General features: G+C 36.9%; 1 protein-coding gene across 1 annotated transcript in view; it reads left to right on the top strand.

Moving 5' to 3' along the window:
- LOC131690173 (peptidoglycan-recognition protein LA) overlaps positions 1 to 20,778 on the top strand; it is a 35,847-nt gene continuing 15,069 nt past the window's right edge. Inside the window, exon 1 of the mRNA XM_058975736.1 lies at positions 1 to 456. Within this exon, the coding sequence (XP_058831719.1) occupies positions 117 to 456 (340 nt within the window). The 5' untranslated portion in view covers positions 1 to 116. The remainder of the gene's footprint in view (positions 457 to 20,778) is intronic.

Genomic DNA, 20,778 nt, shown 5'->3' with positions numbered 1-20,778 from the left:
GACACACTCCCGTTGAAGTCTCTCGTGATCGGTTCCGGTCTTTACGAGTTCTCCATTCGCAGTATAGAACTATTTAGTTTGGACTACATCTTGAGTGTTTCGTTTCGGTTTCGAGCATGAACACAAACGCGCCCCAACCGTCGGGGACTCCATTGCCAGATTCCGTTAACAATGCGTTGATGAGCATACAACCGCGCTATAACAGTTTCCACCAGCATAATGGTATCCCACATATGCCGACGAACAGTTACAGCCAAGGTTCGAATTCAGGAGCCGGGGCAAAAAGTGAAGCCTCATTGAACAACAGCAACAACAGCACCTTACAACCGGCAACGACCAGTGTGATAAATTTATCAAACTCGAGTGATGTGGTCATCGGACCAATGACACAGTATCAAGGATCCGTTACTATCTACCAGTATATGGATGCAACCGTTGAAGCAAGCCGAATTGCATGTAAGTAGCTTTGGTCTGACGCACAAAAAAATGTGGGTTAGGCACCCATAAGCTGTGCGGGTGCGTAAAAAGACCCACTCGTCAATCAACAAGCGTCAGCGATGACCTTTCTGACGTGCACGGATGTTTAGCTAGAACCTACGTGACTGGGATTCGCTTCGACTGTTTAGTGCGGATTTTCACGATTGATGGGTATTGCGAGAAAGAAATTTAAATTTCAAGCAACTCCAAGTCATATATACTTTTTTAGGATTATCGCTTTTACACAGTGTAAATTTCGTTTCCAAGCTATAGTTTATTTAGAAAATAAAATGAAAGATCAAAGGATTACAAAATTAAAATGACTAGTCTGGAAAAAATAGCTTTACAACTTTTGATAGTTTCACTATCATGCAAGCAATACAACTTTATAAAATTTATTAAACCCTTAAAGAGGCAAAGGGTCTCATTTACTCGGCTAGTTACAGTTCTCCAGTTTCAATGAACTTATAATTTGAAATACAAATGATTGAGCGTTTTCAGGCTTTCGATTCTCTCAATGATAAAACGTCAAAAAAGAGGCTTTTGATTTCATTGGGGCTTAGGAGCGATGCTTCTTGAAGTCGCAATTTAAGCTTGCCTTTTTAAGGGTTAACCCAACTTCGTAAAAAGTAATAAACTGTTGAATGGCACACTATGAATACAATTAATGTGTATGGTTCATACAAGCAAACTGTTTTTCAGTACCTACGTGTTAAATTCGACTTTTTATATGTGCTTGTATCAGCGGGTTTCATGTATGAAAATAAAAGTTATCTGAGTTGGGTAAGGTTGCCTATAGTTCGCAAATATAACATAAAATTATAAACAGATGCGGGTGGAAAAAGTAGGGGAATTATGGTTAAAACCGACACCTTAAGATTAACAATTTTTTTAAGTTGCCACAAAACCAATAAAATTATAGTTTGTATGCAGAATTCTTCTTCAGAAAATTCTTAATAAGACTTAATTTTTTCAGCGCTTCAAAAAATTAATTTCATTAAAAATTATTGGTTATAAAACTTGGAAAACAAAGTGACTTTTTGTAGGCACTGCGGGTAAAACCGAGACCCTATAGGGGTGGGTAAAACCGAGACCCTATAGGGGTAAGATCGACACCCCCTTTAATTTATTTTCTCTCCACATTATTAAAATCTTTATCTTTATTGAAAATGAGATATATGCGTGATTAAAGTGTGAGTATGTATGATGCAAATATGTGCTTTTTGTTGCTTCATCGTGTAGTGAGGGGAAGAAAGTTCGAAAGCGTAGTACTATAAATAAGAGTATTTGATGCTATAGGATTATTTATTGATATGAGTATTTCCAAATAACCCTTGCGCACATCATTGCAACCACCAGGGTCATTTTATTTCGTAAGCGAAGATTTGCAAGCGTTGTACGTTCTGCTAATTGGATTCATTCACTTATAAGTGACACACACACTTCTTAGTAAAACTATCTTTTTTAGATTTGATTTTCCGGACTCTGATCATCAACGATCTATTGAGGTATACATAAGATCATTGTCTCATTGTGATAAAGTTCGTCTATGACAAACCAAGAGAACACTATAAATTCGGTTTGATGAGCTTTTTGCAGAAATAGCAAAAGCTTCGATAGAATCAGATAAGCAAAAATTCCAATTTTTGATTTTTAAAGGGACTTACAAAAAATAAACACAATAAAAGTATTTCTGTGTATTTCTGCTAATACTATAGTGTTCTAATAGGCAAGTATACACAACCATCTTAACAGCGTGTCGGTTTTACCCTAACCACAGGGTGTCGGTTTTACCCCAACAGCGCACATTTTTTTATAAATTCTATTAAAAATATTGAATTTTTCAAACTCGTCTTCAATACACTTAGTTGATCATAGGACAGACCGATAATAATAGGTACTGAAAAATGTGGTGATTTGAAAAGCTTTTGTTCGGTTAAAATCTACCAACGAAATTTAACATCCAGATGAGTATGAACGCTGCTGTCGTATGTTTTGTTTATTTTTATGACATTCGGCGTACTAACGTAAATCCAATTTTTCTTCAAATGCTCTAAACAAACGTACTAATAATAATGTATCATTATGAAATGAATAAAAATTTGATTTCTAGGAAATGTTGTGGGGTGTCGGTTTTACCCACAGTGTCGGTTTTTCCCACAATTCCCCTACTAGGTCATGTGATGTGGATGGGGAAAGTACCGTATACGGGATATTTGGTTCATACCTCAGAACCTCTCGAGGGATGATAGAGAATTATATATAGAAAAAAATGTATAGAACATGCATGGATGCCATTATGTCAGATTTATCTGGAACAGCCAGAGCTTTTTGTTGCCTTCAGACAAAAAGCAAGCTTGCAGTCAAATAACAGATTTTGCCAGACATTTTTAGATCAGCTTTAGAGTGGCAACCCTGCATACATAACATCAAATCTCAACGGTTACAGAGCTATTTAACTATTTCTGTAAATAAAGTGTTGGACCTAAAATACCTCTAATTCTACATACTATATATTGCCGTCCTTTTAGGTTCATTTCAAAACTGAGAAATTTTTTAACAAAATAAAAGCCTCATATTTGTCAATAACAACATTCATCCTTACGATTATTTAATTGATGTCCCTAAACAATATTTTTAATTGGGCTATTAGGTTATATGCTCTTTTTGGTATTTACGTCTGCTATGTAAAAATATGTTGCTGGCATTTTATTTTTACATTTGGAATGTAAAATTATAAATAAAAATGGTTTAATAGATTAAATTAGTCATGTAATTTGCATTTCGACTTCGTCTCATCGGAATATGACACTAACTTAATGACAGGACTAAGCTAACATCGGATTGGCGCTAGCTAGCTGACCCTAGGCAAGCGTGATGTCCCACAAGGAAAGGAAATCATCTTAAATGTGATGTGAACTGGTGGGATCGAAACTAGTGATGCGTGTTTTTTACAAATAATGGATTTTTGTTATCCAATTTGTTTATTTGATAAGGCAGGTTTGCGTTAGTTTAAAAGTGCCAATCTTGGTTTGTTTTACATTTCAAATTACTTAAAACTAGGGGATTACATATTGTTTTTTTTTTTAAATTAAACTAAGGAGAATTTATAGCTATACATATACACAAAGGGGTAATATAATTTTCGTAACGTTACACAACCCCACGCATTCGTTCGAAATTTTCGTAGGTGAAAACGCAAACAAACGAAGAAATGTATGCACAACGAGTTTGAAAAGACTTTCCGACAGTAATATCATTTGCTTACTTTAGAGAGAATATCACAATTCTGAGCTTTTCTCGGCGATTTCCGATATATATGTCACGGATGAAAATTTCTGCGTGAGTTGTTTGGAAATTTTTACAATTCTTAATCAAATATGGTCCGACTAAGTTCAATGTGTTTTTCACGAAAAGTCGGAGTTTTCGATGACGAGACTTGTCATTCATTTTTCAGCTGGGTTCTTTTTCAAAAGATTTTATTTATACATGGGCTTAGAGGCCGTTGATGACTAAGAATACGAAGAAAGAAACAGATATTCTGGGAAATTTAAGAACTTTAAAGGCGAGCAAGAGGCAAAAATGGGGTCACTCGACTGTTGCGCAGGCCCATAGCGTAGTGTTGGCCCGGTGCGAGCGCTGAAATCTTAATCTGCTTTATTAACTTAGTGATGATAAGTCACAAATTAAGTCAGGATAAGTATGCCATGTCCATGTAGATGTTCAAAAGACTAACTGAAACAGAAAGCCAAAGTAAACATCAAAGGGCGCGAAACGATACTCCGCCAAAGGCGCCAGAAGACCTGGCTACGGCCCTGACTGTCAAATATGTTAACCCACGTGGCTAAAACCATTGTCAAGTAAAACCGATAGTATCAAACAAGGACGTATTCATATTTTCGTAGAACATCAATCAAGAATCGTTCTGAAGTTAAAGGGGTTGGACATTCCGATAGTTGAGTTCTATCTTTTATAGAATAAAAATAAGAATTTAATTTGCACAAAATTTTCTGTGAATAAAACTAAAGGTTTCATACTTTTACTATATGTTTGTATAGGGTGCGAATTTTTCTTGAATGGGCGATTTTTTGTGCATTGAATGATTTAAGTAAATCACAGACAGAAACTCCGTTGTATTTGGTTTCAATAAGCCTAAGTAAACTTTCCAAACGAATTATTTTTTGGCTTGTTTCTCTATAAATTATTAAAAACACACACCTATATATATATATATATATATATATATATATATATATATATATATATATATATATATATATATATATATATATATATATATATATATATATATATATATATATATATATATATATATATATATATATATATATATATATATGTATATATATATATATATATATATATATATATATATATATATATATATATATATATATATATATATATATATATATATATATATATATATATATATATATATATATATATATATATATATATATATATATATATATTTAGTATTCTTTTAGAAGTTAATTAATTTAAAGTTAGTGTTATTATTAGCATTTTCGTTATTTTCTTAAAATAGTAAATAATAAACCACACCATTATTATCATGGAATTAATGCATCTCAGCAATTTCTACAATTCTTCGTTTGACTCCATTCAATTATCTCTTTTAGTTTCGAAGCAAAATCATTTTTATCTTCTCGTTTCATATGCAAAACAATGATTTCGAACCCACTGCATTTGTGATGAGGTCATGCTGTGTGAACTATTAAATTGCAGCGAAATGAAAAGCGATAGGGATAAAGTGTCAAATAACAAGTTGTAGAGAATATTAAGGGGCACCAAATGAACAATAGTGACGATAAATTTAGTTGATTAATAATTAGAATAATTACAAAAATCACCAAAAAATGCAGATTTTGAGTTATTTTACTAGTAAAAAGTCATGTAGTACACTTAACTAAAAGATATCTGTACATACATCGAAGGGAAATTTTCTCAGCTTTCCAATGAAGCCCTGGCAATAGCGATATAAAGCATATTTTTTAGATTATAGTTTTTTAAGAACTTGCAAGGCAATTACAGGAAAAGTTTAGAAGTGAAATTACAAGGAAATGAAAAGAGATAGGAATATTATGTTGAAGAACAAATTATGAAACGTTCTCAAACCCAACTTTTGGATAATAGATATTGCTATAATCATAATTCATTATTTTGAGAAAATTAACAAAAACCTCATCAAAAACACTAACTTTTAACTACTTTACAACTAAAAGGTAATTAAAACTAATTATCTGAAAGACATGGGTACATTATTCAATAGAAAATTTTCTTACCTATCCAATGGCACTAAAAGATTTAAAATACGAAGTATACTTTTTGAGTTAGAGGTGTTTTAAGATAAACAGGTTTTTATACACAAAAAGTTCAATAACTCTGTAACGATTGAGATTTGAGGGTATGTGTAGAACAATTTTTTATATATATATATATATATATATATATATATATATATATATATATATATATATATATATATATATATATATATATATATATATATATATATATATATATATATATATATATATATATATATATATATATATATATATATATATATATATATATATATATATATATATATATATATATATATATATATATATATATATATATATATATATATATATATATATATATATATATATATATATATATATATATATATATATATATATATATATATATATATATATATATATATATAACACATTAAGTGTGCAAAAGGTTCTAAAATTATTATTGAGGTAGCTTAATTGAATTGTTAAGAACATATTTTAGAAATCGAAAACTACTGTGCGGGATACGAAGATAGATGGCAGAATCTGACTATCTTCACTGCAACTATTAGGTAGAAGGCAGTCTTGGGGCGCACTGATTTTTCCAGTATTTAAAAAAAGTACTTTCATTTAGTTACTACAAGCGATAACAGGTTAGCGTATTTTACAAAATTACCTATTATAATATAGACGGCTGTCTATATTACTTTCTAGAACATCAGAAATCGCTTAAAGCTCCATAAAAAACTATGGTGAAAAAACTGTGTTGAGCGACTTTTCACAAACAACGCCCTACATCTCGAAAACCAAAAGTCTCCGAAAGAAATCTTCGTGGTACATTTTTCTAAAACTTTATTGAAGTAAGTATTTTTCTGTCTGAATTATTGATTAAATTAATTTCGTAACTCGCTATTAGAGGGATTAATCATCAATCCGATCAGTGGCGGCGCTAGGGGGGGGGGCGAAGGGGGCAGCCGCCCCGGGCGGCAAACTTGGAGGGCGGCATAATCCGTTGAACATATTCTAATTTGATTTTTTTTCTAAATGTTCAGGTTTCACTAATTAAGGCGAGTGCGAAACGTTCGACTTCATCTTGTATTTGCGCTAGTTGAAGATTCAGGTGGAGACGAATCGGGTCGAAACGGAGCAAAACTATATAGGGTGATGAGCCTATTTGCGCCATGTTTCTATTATCACCCTACCCATTTGAAGCCGTTGGTTAGAGCAGTGTCTGCCATCTTTGTTCAACGCATTGAGTCAAATGGTAGCGCAACAATAGGGGCACTCAATACGAGTTTTCATTGTGCTCAAACACGAGAATTTTACTGTTTTCAACGCATTTGTGTTATTATATTGGTTCTTAACAACGAAGCAAAACGGTTGATGTCAATTTTTACGCATTCCATTGATTGTAAGGCAAGAAATTACCGAATTAGTGAGGCACCTTTCTTAGTATGGTGAAAATCGGCTCAGATTGCGGATTTTTAGAAATAAATTGAATGTTGGTGTTTTCTTATTCATATAATAGATTGCTATATGTATCTCGATGCAATCTAATTGCAAATGTAACCCACACATACAATGGCGCTTTAACTTTTACCGAATTCTTGAAGGTTTCCAATGCCTAACACGAATAAAATATAAAATACGCTTGTGTGCGATAAGATGCACCTATTATTTTTGGCTTTCTCATATAAGAAAGGCTATGCAATTACTCTGAAAAGCGACTGAATGAACGTGTTATCTAAATTGTGTTGAAATGTATTTAATTTATATTTAGTACAAAACAGTTAATATTTGTAGAAAATCCCGCAATTTTTCTAATTTCCATAAACACAATACAGTGGAAAAAGCAAATAAATTTCAAAAACTTTCCTTTTGTGCCATTCTTTATCGAATTCCACGAAAAATAATATACACTGGCCTCACAAGTAAATCTTTCAGTTAAATTGTGGTCCTACCTTAAGAAAACATGAACTTCTGTTATGAAAATAAATATTTTTAGCTTAATTGTTTATTAACTAAAACTATGGGTTTAACTTTACACATCAGATATACGTTTTCTGTGTAGTCAATTTTGCCATGTTGAAAGTGTTTTATCTACGTATGGATAACATTGCGACCACATGAATTGAGGACCAATAATGAATTGCATGCGTTTAACATGCTGGATTGACTACACGAATAACGTGTAAACAAACTCACGTGCTACATCAGTGTGTTCGATCATTTATGACCTCTGTCGACTACACAGGTTATGACCACAGTTCTTACATGGGAAGGTCTTAGCATGCGTTACATCTAAAGCAACCCCTGCTTGTATGTGTGGCAGTTCATTCGACGCATGATATCGACGGTGTCATCAATACCATGTTTCATAGGCTGTCTCTGTTTACAAACACTAACAATTGTGACGCATGCTAGGACCTTGCTTAGAAGGACGTTTGGTTATGACAAACTTGGTTTGGTTTACTATCGTGCATTTTATTTAAGCAGAAGGGATGTCTAAACGAATAAAATTAAGTGGTGCACAATTCAGGAAAATGCGAATGAAAAGAGAATTTGTTACCAATCAATCAAAAGAGTTTATGGAAAATTTCATCAAGGGCCATTCAAATAAATCTCCAGAAAATAATGCGAACAATCCTCGCATGCTTGAATTATCGGAGTTGGATCGGAGTGCTGATGATGTTGTTGATAATGTTTCTCCTGGAGAAGAGCAGGTAATTGTAATAACCCGAAAAATTATTACATATTTCATTTTGTTTGATCTGATTCGTACAATTCAAAGATAACGCCGAGAACGAAGGATTGTGAACTTTCACCTGAAATATGTGAAAAACAATCTGAATTTAGTAACATGGACGTAGAAAACAGTATGGTAAGAGAAGTTTTGGAATAAAACTTTTTTGTGATTTTTCTATTCTGAATGACTCATTCATCTTAGAACGATGTTTTGGGACATGAAAGCATGGAAAGAGCAAGTATCCAGCAACAACTTACTACTGATAACAATAACAACATTCAAGATATCATGAGTGACATAGGTGCTTAGCCCGAAAATATTTCTAAATCTTTTCGCGATTTGATGGTTAATACTGGCACAGAACCTTTACAAAACCAAAATGGTCCTTTTCATCCTGACGAATCGGGGAGATCACTTCAAAAAAGTTGGTTTCAACGATTACATAAAAATGGTGAAAGAACTGAAAGAACTTGGATGTGCCATTCTATTAGCAAAAAAGTATTGTTCTGCTTTTGCTGCACGCTATTTGCACAAAAAAATTATCAAAGTAGCTTTAGCGGTAACACTGGCTTTTCGTCTTGGAGAAAACTTAATCCTCTTATAGGCGACCATGAAAATAGCCCCGGACATCGTTCTTCATTTCTGGAATGGAAAGATATGGAGCGCTCTATGAAGAACGGAAGCTTCATCGATGATCGTTTGCAGCAATAAATTCGTGAAGAAGCTAAAGTGTGGAAAGATATTCTTGAGCGTGTTATTGCTACAATTCACACTCTTGCGCAACAAAATTTAGCACTAAGGGGACATCGAGAATCTATTACCAATGATTCTAACCCAGGAAATTTCATCGCACTTGTAAAATATCTCAGTAATTTCGATCCTGTATTGAAAGCTCATGTAGAGTTGGTTTCTGCAAACCCGGGACATCTCTCATATTTTTCCCATGATATTCAAAACGAAATTATCGATATTTTGGGTAACAAAGTGAGAAAATCCATAACTACGGCCATCAAGGACGCAGTTTACTACAGTATTTCTTTTGATACGACGCCGGATTCCAGTCACGAGGAGCAAATGTCGGAGATCATTCGATACGTAGAAGTTTTTTTTTTTTTTTATTCATTTCGTTTATTTGATAGGCACAAATGCGTTAGCTTGGCGGTGCCAAATTCTTTTGTTTTTACATTTTGTATATTTTAAAACTAGGAGGTTACAATGTTGAAATATTTTTTTAAAAAAGAAAAATTTTACAGCTATCTTAAGACTAGAAATAAGATTCTATATACAAGAGAGGGGGCGAAAGATTTTTTTTATGAAAAAATTTTAAAACAAGGAATCCAATAGTAATAATTTTTAGGAAATATTTACAGTTATCTTAAAACTAACAATATAGTTTGGTACACAAAAGGGGGAACAAATATTTATGAGAAAATTCGCAGGTGTTTTAAGACTAGGGATACAATTCTATTTACAAGATGGGGGGCAATAGTTTTAACAAAGAGGTAAAATTACAACTATCTTAAAACTAGGAATACAGAATACAAATTTGAACTTTTTTAGCGGAGACTTATGCTTGGTCAAGATATTCAGAGGGGGGCTGTAGAAGCAATTGTATCAAGGACAGGGGAGAGAAAGCGTAGATGGTGACCGGGAGAGAAGAGCAAAACTTGCAACTTTCGCTCAAACGGGAGATCAGCGAAAGATTACCGCCTCAGTCTAGTAGGTCGGATTGACGGATGGTATTCTTCGGACCCGCGGGGAATCCTTCAAAAGTCATCGGACCTTGAGTCGCTCTCGCTTCAGTTTCCGTAGTGGTAAGTGCGACGGCGGTTACATAGTTGCAGTCTGGAGCTGATCGGTCCCACAAGGCAAGAGAAAGCTTCTAAAACGAGAAATAAAAAGAGAGGGGCTAAATTGGGATATTTGTCGTTTTTATGAAAGTATAAATAAGGGACATATAGGGGAAATCACGATTTGCCAGTATATCTCGGACTGGGACATTGGGTGGTCTACCTCGGGCCCGAAGGGAATCCTTTAACTGAGACCTGGCGTCCAAGTACCCGGCGCATACCCAGACAACGTGCTCGATGTCGTGATAGCCCTCGTCACAAGCGCACAGACTACTCTCCGCAAGCCCAATACGCCGCAGATGCGCATCCAAGGTGTAGTGGTTGGACATAAGTCGGGACATTACACGAATAAAATCCCGACCCACATCCATCCCCCTGAACCAAGGCTTCGTTGATACCTTTGGGATAATGGAATGTAGCCATCGTCCAAGTTCACCATTGCTCCACGAGGTTTGCCAACTGTTGAGTGTCCTCTGACGACAAATACTAAAAAATTCGTTGAAGCAGATTGGTCTTTCGTATATGTCACCATTTAATGCGCCCACCTTTGCTAATGAGTCGGCCTTTTCATTGCCCGGGATAGAGCAATGAGAGGGGACCCAAACAAAGGTAATTTGATAAGATTTTTCAGACAACGTACACAAGGACTCCCGTATCTTCCCCAGGAAATATGGGAATTGCTTTTTGGGCTTCATCGCACGAAGAGCCTCGATGGAGCTGAGGCTGTCCGAAATGATGAAGTAGTGATCTGTGGGCAGAGTGTCGATGATCCCAAGGGTGTACTGAATTGCAGCTAACTCTGCGACGTAAACTGAAGCGGGATCATTGAGCTTGAATGAAGCGGTGATAGTATTGTTGAAGATACCGAAGCCAGTGGACCCATCGAGATTTGATCCGTCAGTGTAGAACATTTTGTCACAGTCGACTTCTCGGAATTTATTATAAAATATATTGGGGATCACTTGCGGGCGTATATGGTCCGGGATTCCACGAATCTCTTCCTTCATGGATGTGTCGAAGAATACAGTAGAATCAGAAGTATCTAGGAAACGAACACGGCTGGGAGTATATGAAGAAGGATTAATGCTCTGTGCCATGTAGTCGAAGTACAAGGCCATAAATCGGGTTTGAGAATTAAGCTCGACGAGCCTCTCGAAATTTTGAATTACCAACGGGTTCAGAATGTCGCATCGGATGAGCAATCGATATGAGAGTTCCCAAAATCGATTTTTTAGCGGAAGAACGCCCGCCAGCACTTCGAGACTCATCGTATGGGTCGAGTGCATGCAACCCAAGGCAATGCGCAAGCAACGATACTGGATTCTCTCCAGTTTGATGAAGTGTATGTTCGCAGCGGAGCGGAAACAGAAACACCCGTACTCCATCACCGACAATATCGTTGTTTGGTATAACCTGATCAGGTCTCCTGGGTGAGCACCCCACCATGTTCCAGTTATTGTTCGGAGAAAATTGATCCTTTGTTGGCATTTCTGTTTCAGATACCTAATGTGACATCCCCAGGTACCTTTAGAGTCGAACCAGACCCCGAGATATTTAAATGTGAAAACCTGGTTGATCGTTGCACCCATTAATAGAAGCTGGAGTTGCGCCGGCTCACGCTTCCTAGAAAAAACAACCAACTCAGTTTTCTCCGTGGAGAACTCAATACCCAGCTGAAGAGCCCAAGCAGACAAATTGTCCAAGGTATTTTGTAATGGTCCTTGCAAGTCGGCAGCTTTGGGCCCTGTAACAGAGACCACCCCGTCGTCTGCAAGTTGCCTTAGCGTGCATGAAGTGGCAAGACAATTGTCAATGTCATTCACGTAGAAATTGTAGAGCAGGGGACTTAGACATGAGCCCTGGGGAAGACCCATGTAGCTAAATCGCGATGTTGTTAAATCGCCATGCGAAAAGTGCATGTGCTTTTCAGACAACAGGTTTAGCAAAAAGTTATTTAAAATTGGCGAAAGACCATGCTGGTGCAGCTTCTCTGACAGAATGTTGATAGAAACTGAGTCAAAAGCCCCCTTAATATCCAAGAAGACTGATGCCATCTGCTCTTTGTTAGCATAGGCCATTTGGATTTCTGTAGAAAGCAACGCAAGGCAATCGTTCGTCCCTTTGCCTTTGCGGAAGCCAAATTGTGTATCTGACAGTAAGCCATTTGCTTCAACCCAATTGTCGAGGCGAAACAAGATCATTTTCTCGAACAACTTCCGAATACAGGACAGCATTGCAATCGGCCGATATGAGTTGTGGTCGGAGGCTGGTTTTCCTGGTTTTTGGATGGCGATGACCTTCACTTGCCTCCAGTCATGAGGGACAATGTTACCCTCAAGAAACTTGTTAAATAAATTCAACAAGCGCCTTTTTGCAGTGTCAGGTAGATTCTTCAGCAAGTTGAATTTGATTCTGTCTAACCCTGGGGCGTTATTGTTGCATGATAAGAGAGCAAGTGAGAACTCCACCATCGAAAACGGTGTTTCGTTCGCGGTATCGTGAGGAGACGCGGCGCGGTACGTTTTCTGTACCGGGACAGAGTCCGGACAGATCTTCTTGGCGAAAGCAAATATCCAACGGTTTGAATATTCCACGTTCTCGTTGGTACTATTACGGTTACGCATACGTCGAGCCGTACCCCAAAGAGTGCTCATCGCTGTTTCTCTCGTTAACCCGTCGACGAACCGGCGCCAATAACTACGTTTTTTGGCTTTCATTAGACTCTTCATTCGCCTTTCTAACGACGCGTACTGTAGATAGCTAGCGGGTAACCCGTCTTCCCGGAAGGCCTTATATGCAGTGGACTTTTCCGCGTACAGCTCTGAGCACTCTTTATCCCACCACAGGGTGGGAGACCGTCCATGGGTATTCGCGCTGGGTACTGGTTTAGTCTGAGCTTGATTCGCACTGTCGAGAATCAAGCCAGCCAAAAACCTGTACTCTTCCTCCGGAGGAAGTTCTTGAGTGGATTCGATTTTAACGGATATCGCGGTCGCGTAACTCTTCCAATCAATGTTCCGTGTGAGGTCATACGATACATTGATTGTTTCCGATGGTCTTGAACCGTTAGCAATTGAAATCACGATAGGCAAATGGTCGCTACCGTGGGGATCAGGGATCACCTTCCACCTGCAATCTAACTGTAGCGATGTCGAGCATAGCGATAAATCCAACGCGCTTGCGCGTGCTGGTGGTGTAGGAATCCGCGTCATTTCTCCCGTGTTTAAGATGGTCATGTTGAAATTATCGCAAAGATCTTGGATTAGTGTTGATCTATTATCATCATGAAGACAGCCCCATACCGTACCGTGCGAGTTAAAGTCTCCCAGAACTAGCCGCGGTGCCGGTAAGGATTCCGTGATATTACAAAGCGTTCGGTGCCCTACCGAGGCTCTAGGAGGAATGTAGATGGAAGCAATGCAAAGGTCTTTACCTTTGATTAAAACTTGACAAGCGACAATTTCAATGCCTGGTGTCGAAGGGAGGTTAATTCGGTTGAAAGAATAGCACTTTTTGATCCCCAAAAGTACTCCTCCATAGGGGTTTTCTCGATCCAGACGAATTATATTAAAGTCGTGGAAGTTGAGATTTATATCGGAAGTTAACCAAGTTTCACATAATGCGAAAGCATCACATTTTAAACTATTTAGTAAAAATTTAAAGGAATCGATTTTCGGGAAGATACTTCTGCTGTTCCACTGTAGAACAGTGATCGAATCGGTGACCTCGTTCGATGACTTAGCCATCGAAGGATACGATCGCTGCAAGGAGGGGCCATTTAGTAGTCAACTGCTTCAAAAATGTTTGCACTATAGGGAGAAAACGTATCAGAAGGCTTTTAAGAGGATCAGTAACATTGAAAGCTGTGAAAATTAAGTCCACTATGTCAGAAAATTTCATTAGTCCGCTACTGGACTGAGTATCTGTTTGAAAAAAGGGGACACTTGGGGTTTTTGGTGTCCCTGGAAGTGGTGGGTACTCCTTGTTAGAATTAATATTTCCAAGTCCTGGAGCAAATTGCTTCGGCTTTTGTGCATCACTTCCGTTGGATTTATTGATTGCGGTTGGCGCACTCTGAGTGGACGACACCTTGGCACCCTTACGAGGCAATGTAGGGGAGGCTAGATTTCTCCTCTTCCTGGATTCCCCTGGGTTAACCAATGATGTTCCCTCTTGTGGGTCGTCAGATTCTTGCTCAACGCCAGCCAAAAGAGCAAAGGAATTTTCGGAAGGGACAGATGGCGAAGCATTCTTTAGCATTTCTGCATAAGAGTGCCTCGAGCGATCCTTAAGGGAGCGCTTAATTTTATCCCCGCGCTGCTTGTACGCCGGGCATGACTTAAGAGCATGCGGAGGGCCCCCGCAGTAAATACACTTCTCAGTTTCTCCACCGCAAGCGTCATCCTCATGCTCTCCCTCGCATTTGCCGCACCGTTTTTTATTGCCACAATAAGTGGCTGTGTGGCCCAGTTGCTTGCAATTGCTGCAGTTCATTACCCGCGGTACAAATAGGCGAACAGGTAGGCGAACCTTATCCAGGAGGACATAGTTGGGAAGAGCAGATCCGGAGAAAGTCACCCGAATCGAGTCTGACGGAGAATAAGTTGTCTTATCATCTTCAGTTTTTGCGGAATACAATTGCTTGCATTCCAGAATTTTCACCTTTTGAAGTGAAGGGTCCTTAAAGCAGCCAACCCCGTACTTCAACAGGTCTTCGCACTTTAGACCCGGTTCGGCGACGACCCCATCGATCTCCACAACTCTACAAGGCACATACACTTTGAATTGCTTCGTAAAACGCTCGCTGCGAGCAATCTGGTTTGCCTGGTCGAGGTCATTTACTATAACGCGTATCTTATTAGCTCGAACACGTGTTATCTGAGCCACGGACGGGTAGTTGGCAGTCAGCTCCCGTGAGATTTCTAGAATATTGGGCGATTTCGTGTTGGGCCGGAAATACACCACCCAGGGTCCAGTCGAACTGGCTGGGTATGTTTTAATACGGGGAGGACTGGGGGAATCAGGGGAGGGAGTAATTTCGGGTTTATCCGGTATATCCATGGGAATATCATTCCCATCCAATGTTACTTCGCCCTCGGCCATTTAGGCACGAGGATAACACGTGGTGTAATCGAGAGATGAAACTTATATTCAGGGGAAAGGGCAGAAGTAGAGATCGATCGGGGAAAGGGAAATGAAAGGAAAAAAAAATACTTAGCTTATATAGCGGCGATTCCGGCTATTCTGGTATTCACTTCACCAGCCTGGGCACCGGCGAACAAAGACTGCCTCGAACAATGGTTGACCTTCACTGACAATTTATTCTTGTTCACTTTATGCACAGCACCAGAAAACGAACTGCTTCGATCGAGAGCTCGGAGAGTTATGATACGTAGAAGTTAAACGGAATTCAGTGGAGATCAAGGAGTCTTTTATTGACTTCATCAATGTGAAAACTAAAGATGCAGAATCAATGACAAAAGAGATTTTAGAAAAGCTTGAAAAGGATGGCATTGATATTCATAATTGTAGAGGTCAATCGTATGATAATCAAGCAACGATGGCTGGTGTCCACTCAGGAGTTCAGCAGCGAATTTTACACTGCAATCGATTAGCAATATTTGTCGCATGTAATAATCATTCGCTGAATTTAGTGGGAGTTCATGCGGCAAATGTTAATCCACAGTCTATCACATTTTTTGGAACAGTCGAACGGATCTACTCTTTTTTCTCAAAATCCACTCATCGTTGGGACGTTCTGAAAGAATTCGTGAAGGTCGCGGTCAAGCGCCAGTCTGATACGAGATGGAGTGCCAACGCAGAAGCAGTGCGCAGTTTATCAACTCAGCTTAATGGAGTACTTTCGGCTCTGGAAAAATTACGAGATACACCAACTGAAACAGTTAATACCAGACAAGATGCGGCGTTAGTTATTGGGGCTATTGAAAGATTTGATTTTGTTGTCCTTCTTTACTTTTGGGCAGATATACTTCCAACGATAAACAAATTGCAAAAGATATTTCAAACCGTGGAGATTAGTTTTGATGAGTCGTTAACATTACTGGAAACATTTCGGGACCATCTGAATGAATGGAGAGCTAACCTTTGCGATTCTGTGATAATTAAAGCAAAAGAACTTTGTGTCGAAATGGGGATAACTATCGAAAGAAGAAAAAGGAAAATACGTAAACTGCCAGGTGAACTTGCGGACGATGCGGCCCTTGATTTGGACGAAAAAACAAACAGATTTCTTGTAGAAATCCTGGATAAGCTTACAGTTGAAGTTTCCAATCGCTTTTCATTGTATATATTTTGCATTGGTGGCACGAATTAATTTCGTTTATTTTACAAAGGTATATATTAACCTCTTATTGTTTTCAGTCGATCTTTTGGGATCGATCTTTGACAACATCGATTTTTTTTTTAATTTAATAAAATCTATGTGGCCAAATCGATTCTATTGTGGTACGAAGAAATGGCCGCTTGATGAACGAAAGTTTTCGTAAATTTTACTTATTTAGTTTACATTGCACGAATGTTATCGTTGATAACGTCATTATAACGTGAATGAAACGAAATGTTTCGTTTATTCTAATGAACGTTTTTGTATATTTCGAACGATTTCATTGCTCACACGAATTTATTTCGTTCATCTTAGGAAAGTTTTCGTATTCATTAGCATATTATTTTTTTCAATCGATATTTTAGGATCGATTTTTGACAACAACGATTTTTTAACTAACTATAAGGATCGATCTGGCAAAATCGATTTTATTTCAAGCTGCTCACCTCTATTGAGGATCAGAAAGATTGAGGTGTGAAGTAATGGCCGCTTGAAGAACGAAAGTTTTCGTAAATTTTACATATTTAGTGTACATTGCAGGAATGTTATCGTTGATAACGACATTATTTTTCGTGAATGAAACGAAATGATTCGTTTATTTCAATAAATGTTTATGTATATGATGAAAGATTTCGTTGGTCGCACGAATTCATTTTGTTTATCTTAGAAAAGTTTTCGTATTTATTAGCGTCTTATTGTTTTCGGTCGATCTTTTGGGATCAATGCTTGACATCATTTTTTTAATTTAAAAAAAATCGTCGTGGCCAAATCGATTTTACTATGGTACAAAGAAATGGCTGCTTGACGAACGAAAGTTTTCGTAATTTTTACTTATTTAATGTACATGGCACGAATGTTATCGTTGATAACGACATTATTTTTCGTGAATGAAACAAAATGATTCGTTTATTTCAATAAATGTTTGTGTATATTACGAACGACTTATTTGGTCGTACGAATGCATTTCGTTCATGTTAGAAAAGTTTTCGTATTTAAAAGCATATTGTTTTGACATTGCTCCGTCAGAGAAAAACTCAAACTTCTTCATTCAAAACCAATGAGCAGTTCGCGATGGCTCAACTGAATCCGTACTGCTCCGGATTCTGGATCAAGCGAAAGAGGTTAAGGAAATCTTCCTGAAACCGGCGGACACGGATACGGCTACTAAATAGTCAGACCGAGACCATCGTGATGATCAACAATCATCTGACGTATAGCAACAATGACTCCATATGGAAGCTCTTTTGACGTTGACGGTTTGACGAATGGTGCTCGTAAATATTATAAAGATATTCGTATATAGCAGCGAACAATATTTTATTCGCCGAACGAAGCTGTTTCACGAAAAACTCGTAATAAAAAATTAAAGTGTTTCAATAGAACTACTAACGATTCAACATATGTACGAAAAATTCGTATATTTTATGAATATTTTCTGTACGAATCTAATTTCTAGCGATTTACGAATATATTCTATCAGTTCAACAATGTTTACAATTAAAGGGGCGGCAAATTTAAGTTTTAGCCCCGAGCGCCAAAAAACCTCGCGCCGCCACTGAATCCGATGTAATCGAAAGAAGGAGCGTTTCATTCCAAGAAACTACCTCAGAGACATAACATACTAAAATCAATGGTCCATACTATGGGACCACTGTGGAACGGGGCGGAGATAGAAACCCAGAGGAAGAAAATAATGCTATATCATTGCTGTTGTGCTATCTTATGACAAACGCCATTTTGGGGTAAACTGAGTTAGATATGCCACATTACTTGGCCAAAAATTCTCTACAAAGTGGCGTTTTCAGAATTGTGACATTGTGCTTGGTTCCTGCGATATAACGAGAAACGTGCTGAGAAAATTTTAATTTTTTGCTTTAAATGACTGTGTTTGGGGATTGGCTCAAGCTATCTTGATGTATAAGATGTTTTTATGTGTAAAACTATTTGAACACAATGGCATAATCATTATCAAAACAAAAATACACTAATTGTGAAAAAAATGCAGTTTAAGTTTTAAACTGGAAATATAGCATATTTGGCAACACTGTAAGCAAAAATAACTATTTTTTTCTAGATTCTCTAACTCATTTCCTTCAAATTGCATATGAATAAGTTGATAATTGATGTTGTTTGTTTGTTTATTATTGGCTTTAACCCTAAGGTTCATTCGCCTGTTGATAATTGATGATTTTTTTCTAGGGAAAATTTTCCATGCACGATTATAACACGCCATACAAATTATGTCATCAATACACACCTATGCACAGTGGCACGACTTAGAACAAAAGGTGGACATACAGATAATACAACGACGGGGGCATGTGCATAGATTGCGCTCTGCCGCAACATATTCATTTAGTATAGTATTTTTAATTTTAGAATTTATTTTCTATATTGAAACGAATTGATTGATATATCATTATGGGGCTTCAGAAATTATAATTTTGGTTTTACGGATGAAATAAGATGTGTTCGACCAATTTTGGAACCTTCATTTCATTAGTGGGTTACTTGATATGAAAACTGCATTTTCTTTCATTTTTAAAACAAACATTTTGAGCGTTTTAGTGGAATGTTTAATTACATTCACTAATCAACAAGACGGTTAACGATTTTTTTCGCAGATGTGTTTTAAGTTTCTTTGATTACTTATTTCAAATCTTAAACAAAAATAAATCCAAAACCCTTTTTTCGCGTATATCGTTCATTTAAAAATGGTCTTATTTTATTTGGATAATATCGCACACCTTTAAGCTATATCAGTGCTATGCAAATTCGGATGAAAATAGTCTCAGCAAATGACAAGAACTCAACTGTGTTCACTCAATTTGACAGATATTGCGTAAGTTAGCTAGAAATAGTTACAGAAACACTTTATGACATATTTCAGATGGTTGGAAATTTTTTACTGATTTTTATACATTCTTAATACCTTTACCATCTAAAAAACTATACTTCCCACTCGGTTCCTTAGTCTTGATCACTATTAAAACCCTTGTAGATCATGCTCTCAATGCTATTTGAAAGTTGTGCATGTATTCGTGGCATTATTCTTACTATAAAGTGATTATTCAAATTCAATATCAGCAGTAACCATGCGTCTCCATTCACAGTTTTTTAAAATTTTGACTGCTTATCGCAAGTTTTCGCAAAACTACCATAGACTCATTTTAAAGAGAAATTAAAAGCTTTCGAATGAGTATAGTGTGATCGCGGGCATTTACGGGCGTCGTCGTTGTTATCGCATTAGAAGTTCGAATTCAATAAAAATTCACGACAAACAGTTATCTAAACACCAACTACACTTACTAGTGACTTATTTTTGGCGATTTTACGATGTAATTTTATCACACGGATAATTTTCGTGAAGTAATGCAATGCATAAAACCAGCCGTTTCTTTGAAAAACGAAAATAACCGTATGTAGTTCCTACGGTCAAATAAGGCAAAAACACTTGAGTTATGCCCTTCAAAAAGCTGTCAAAAATTCATTTTTCTTTCAAATCACCTAAAATCTCGCGAAAATGTCTCTGATGGCTCAGCTGATACGATAAAAATACTAGTGAGAATATAGCATAACCTTCATATATGGTCGGTGATAAGTCACACCGGACTAAGTCGCAAAACATCAAAACATGAGATAATGATAGCACTTGATAAAGAATTTCTTTAGCTACATTAGACTCTTGCCAGATTGGAAATATATAACAATAAACAAGAATTATGACAAAAATTAATTTTCAATTATATCGTAAAGGATGCTACGATTCAAATTTTAAACTCGTTTTTCATGAAATCAATATATTGTGACTTAGTCCGGTCTGACTAAACGTCGACCATATGGACTTAAGTCCGGGCTCGTCCTACTGTGCTATGACACGTGTGAGCGCGACATTTGTTTACATTTTTAGTAAAAAACCGCAACATAGTCAACCGATCTTCGTAGTAGTTGAGAGATTAATCCAGAGTAGATAGAAACATCAATTGTTTTCATTGAGTTGTTAATACCATTTATAAGTTTCAAGATGTT

Source organism: Topomyia yanbarensis, chromosome 3 (genome assembly GCF_030247195.1).
Source record: "Topomyia yanbarensis strain Yona2022 chromosome 3, ASM3024719v1, whole genome shotgun sequence".
Lineage (NCBI taxonomy): Eukaryota > Metazoa > Arthropoda > Insecta > Diptera > Culicidae > Topomyia > Topomyia yanbarensis.
This window is presented reverse-complemented; position numbering and strand designations above follow the sequence as displayed.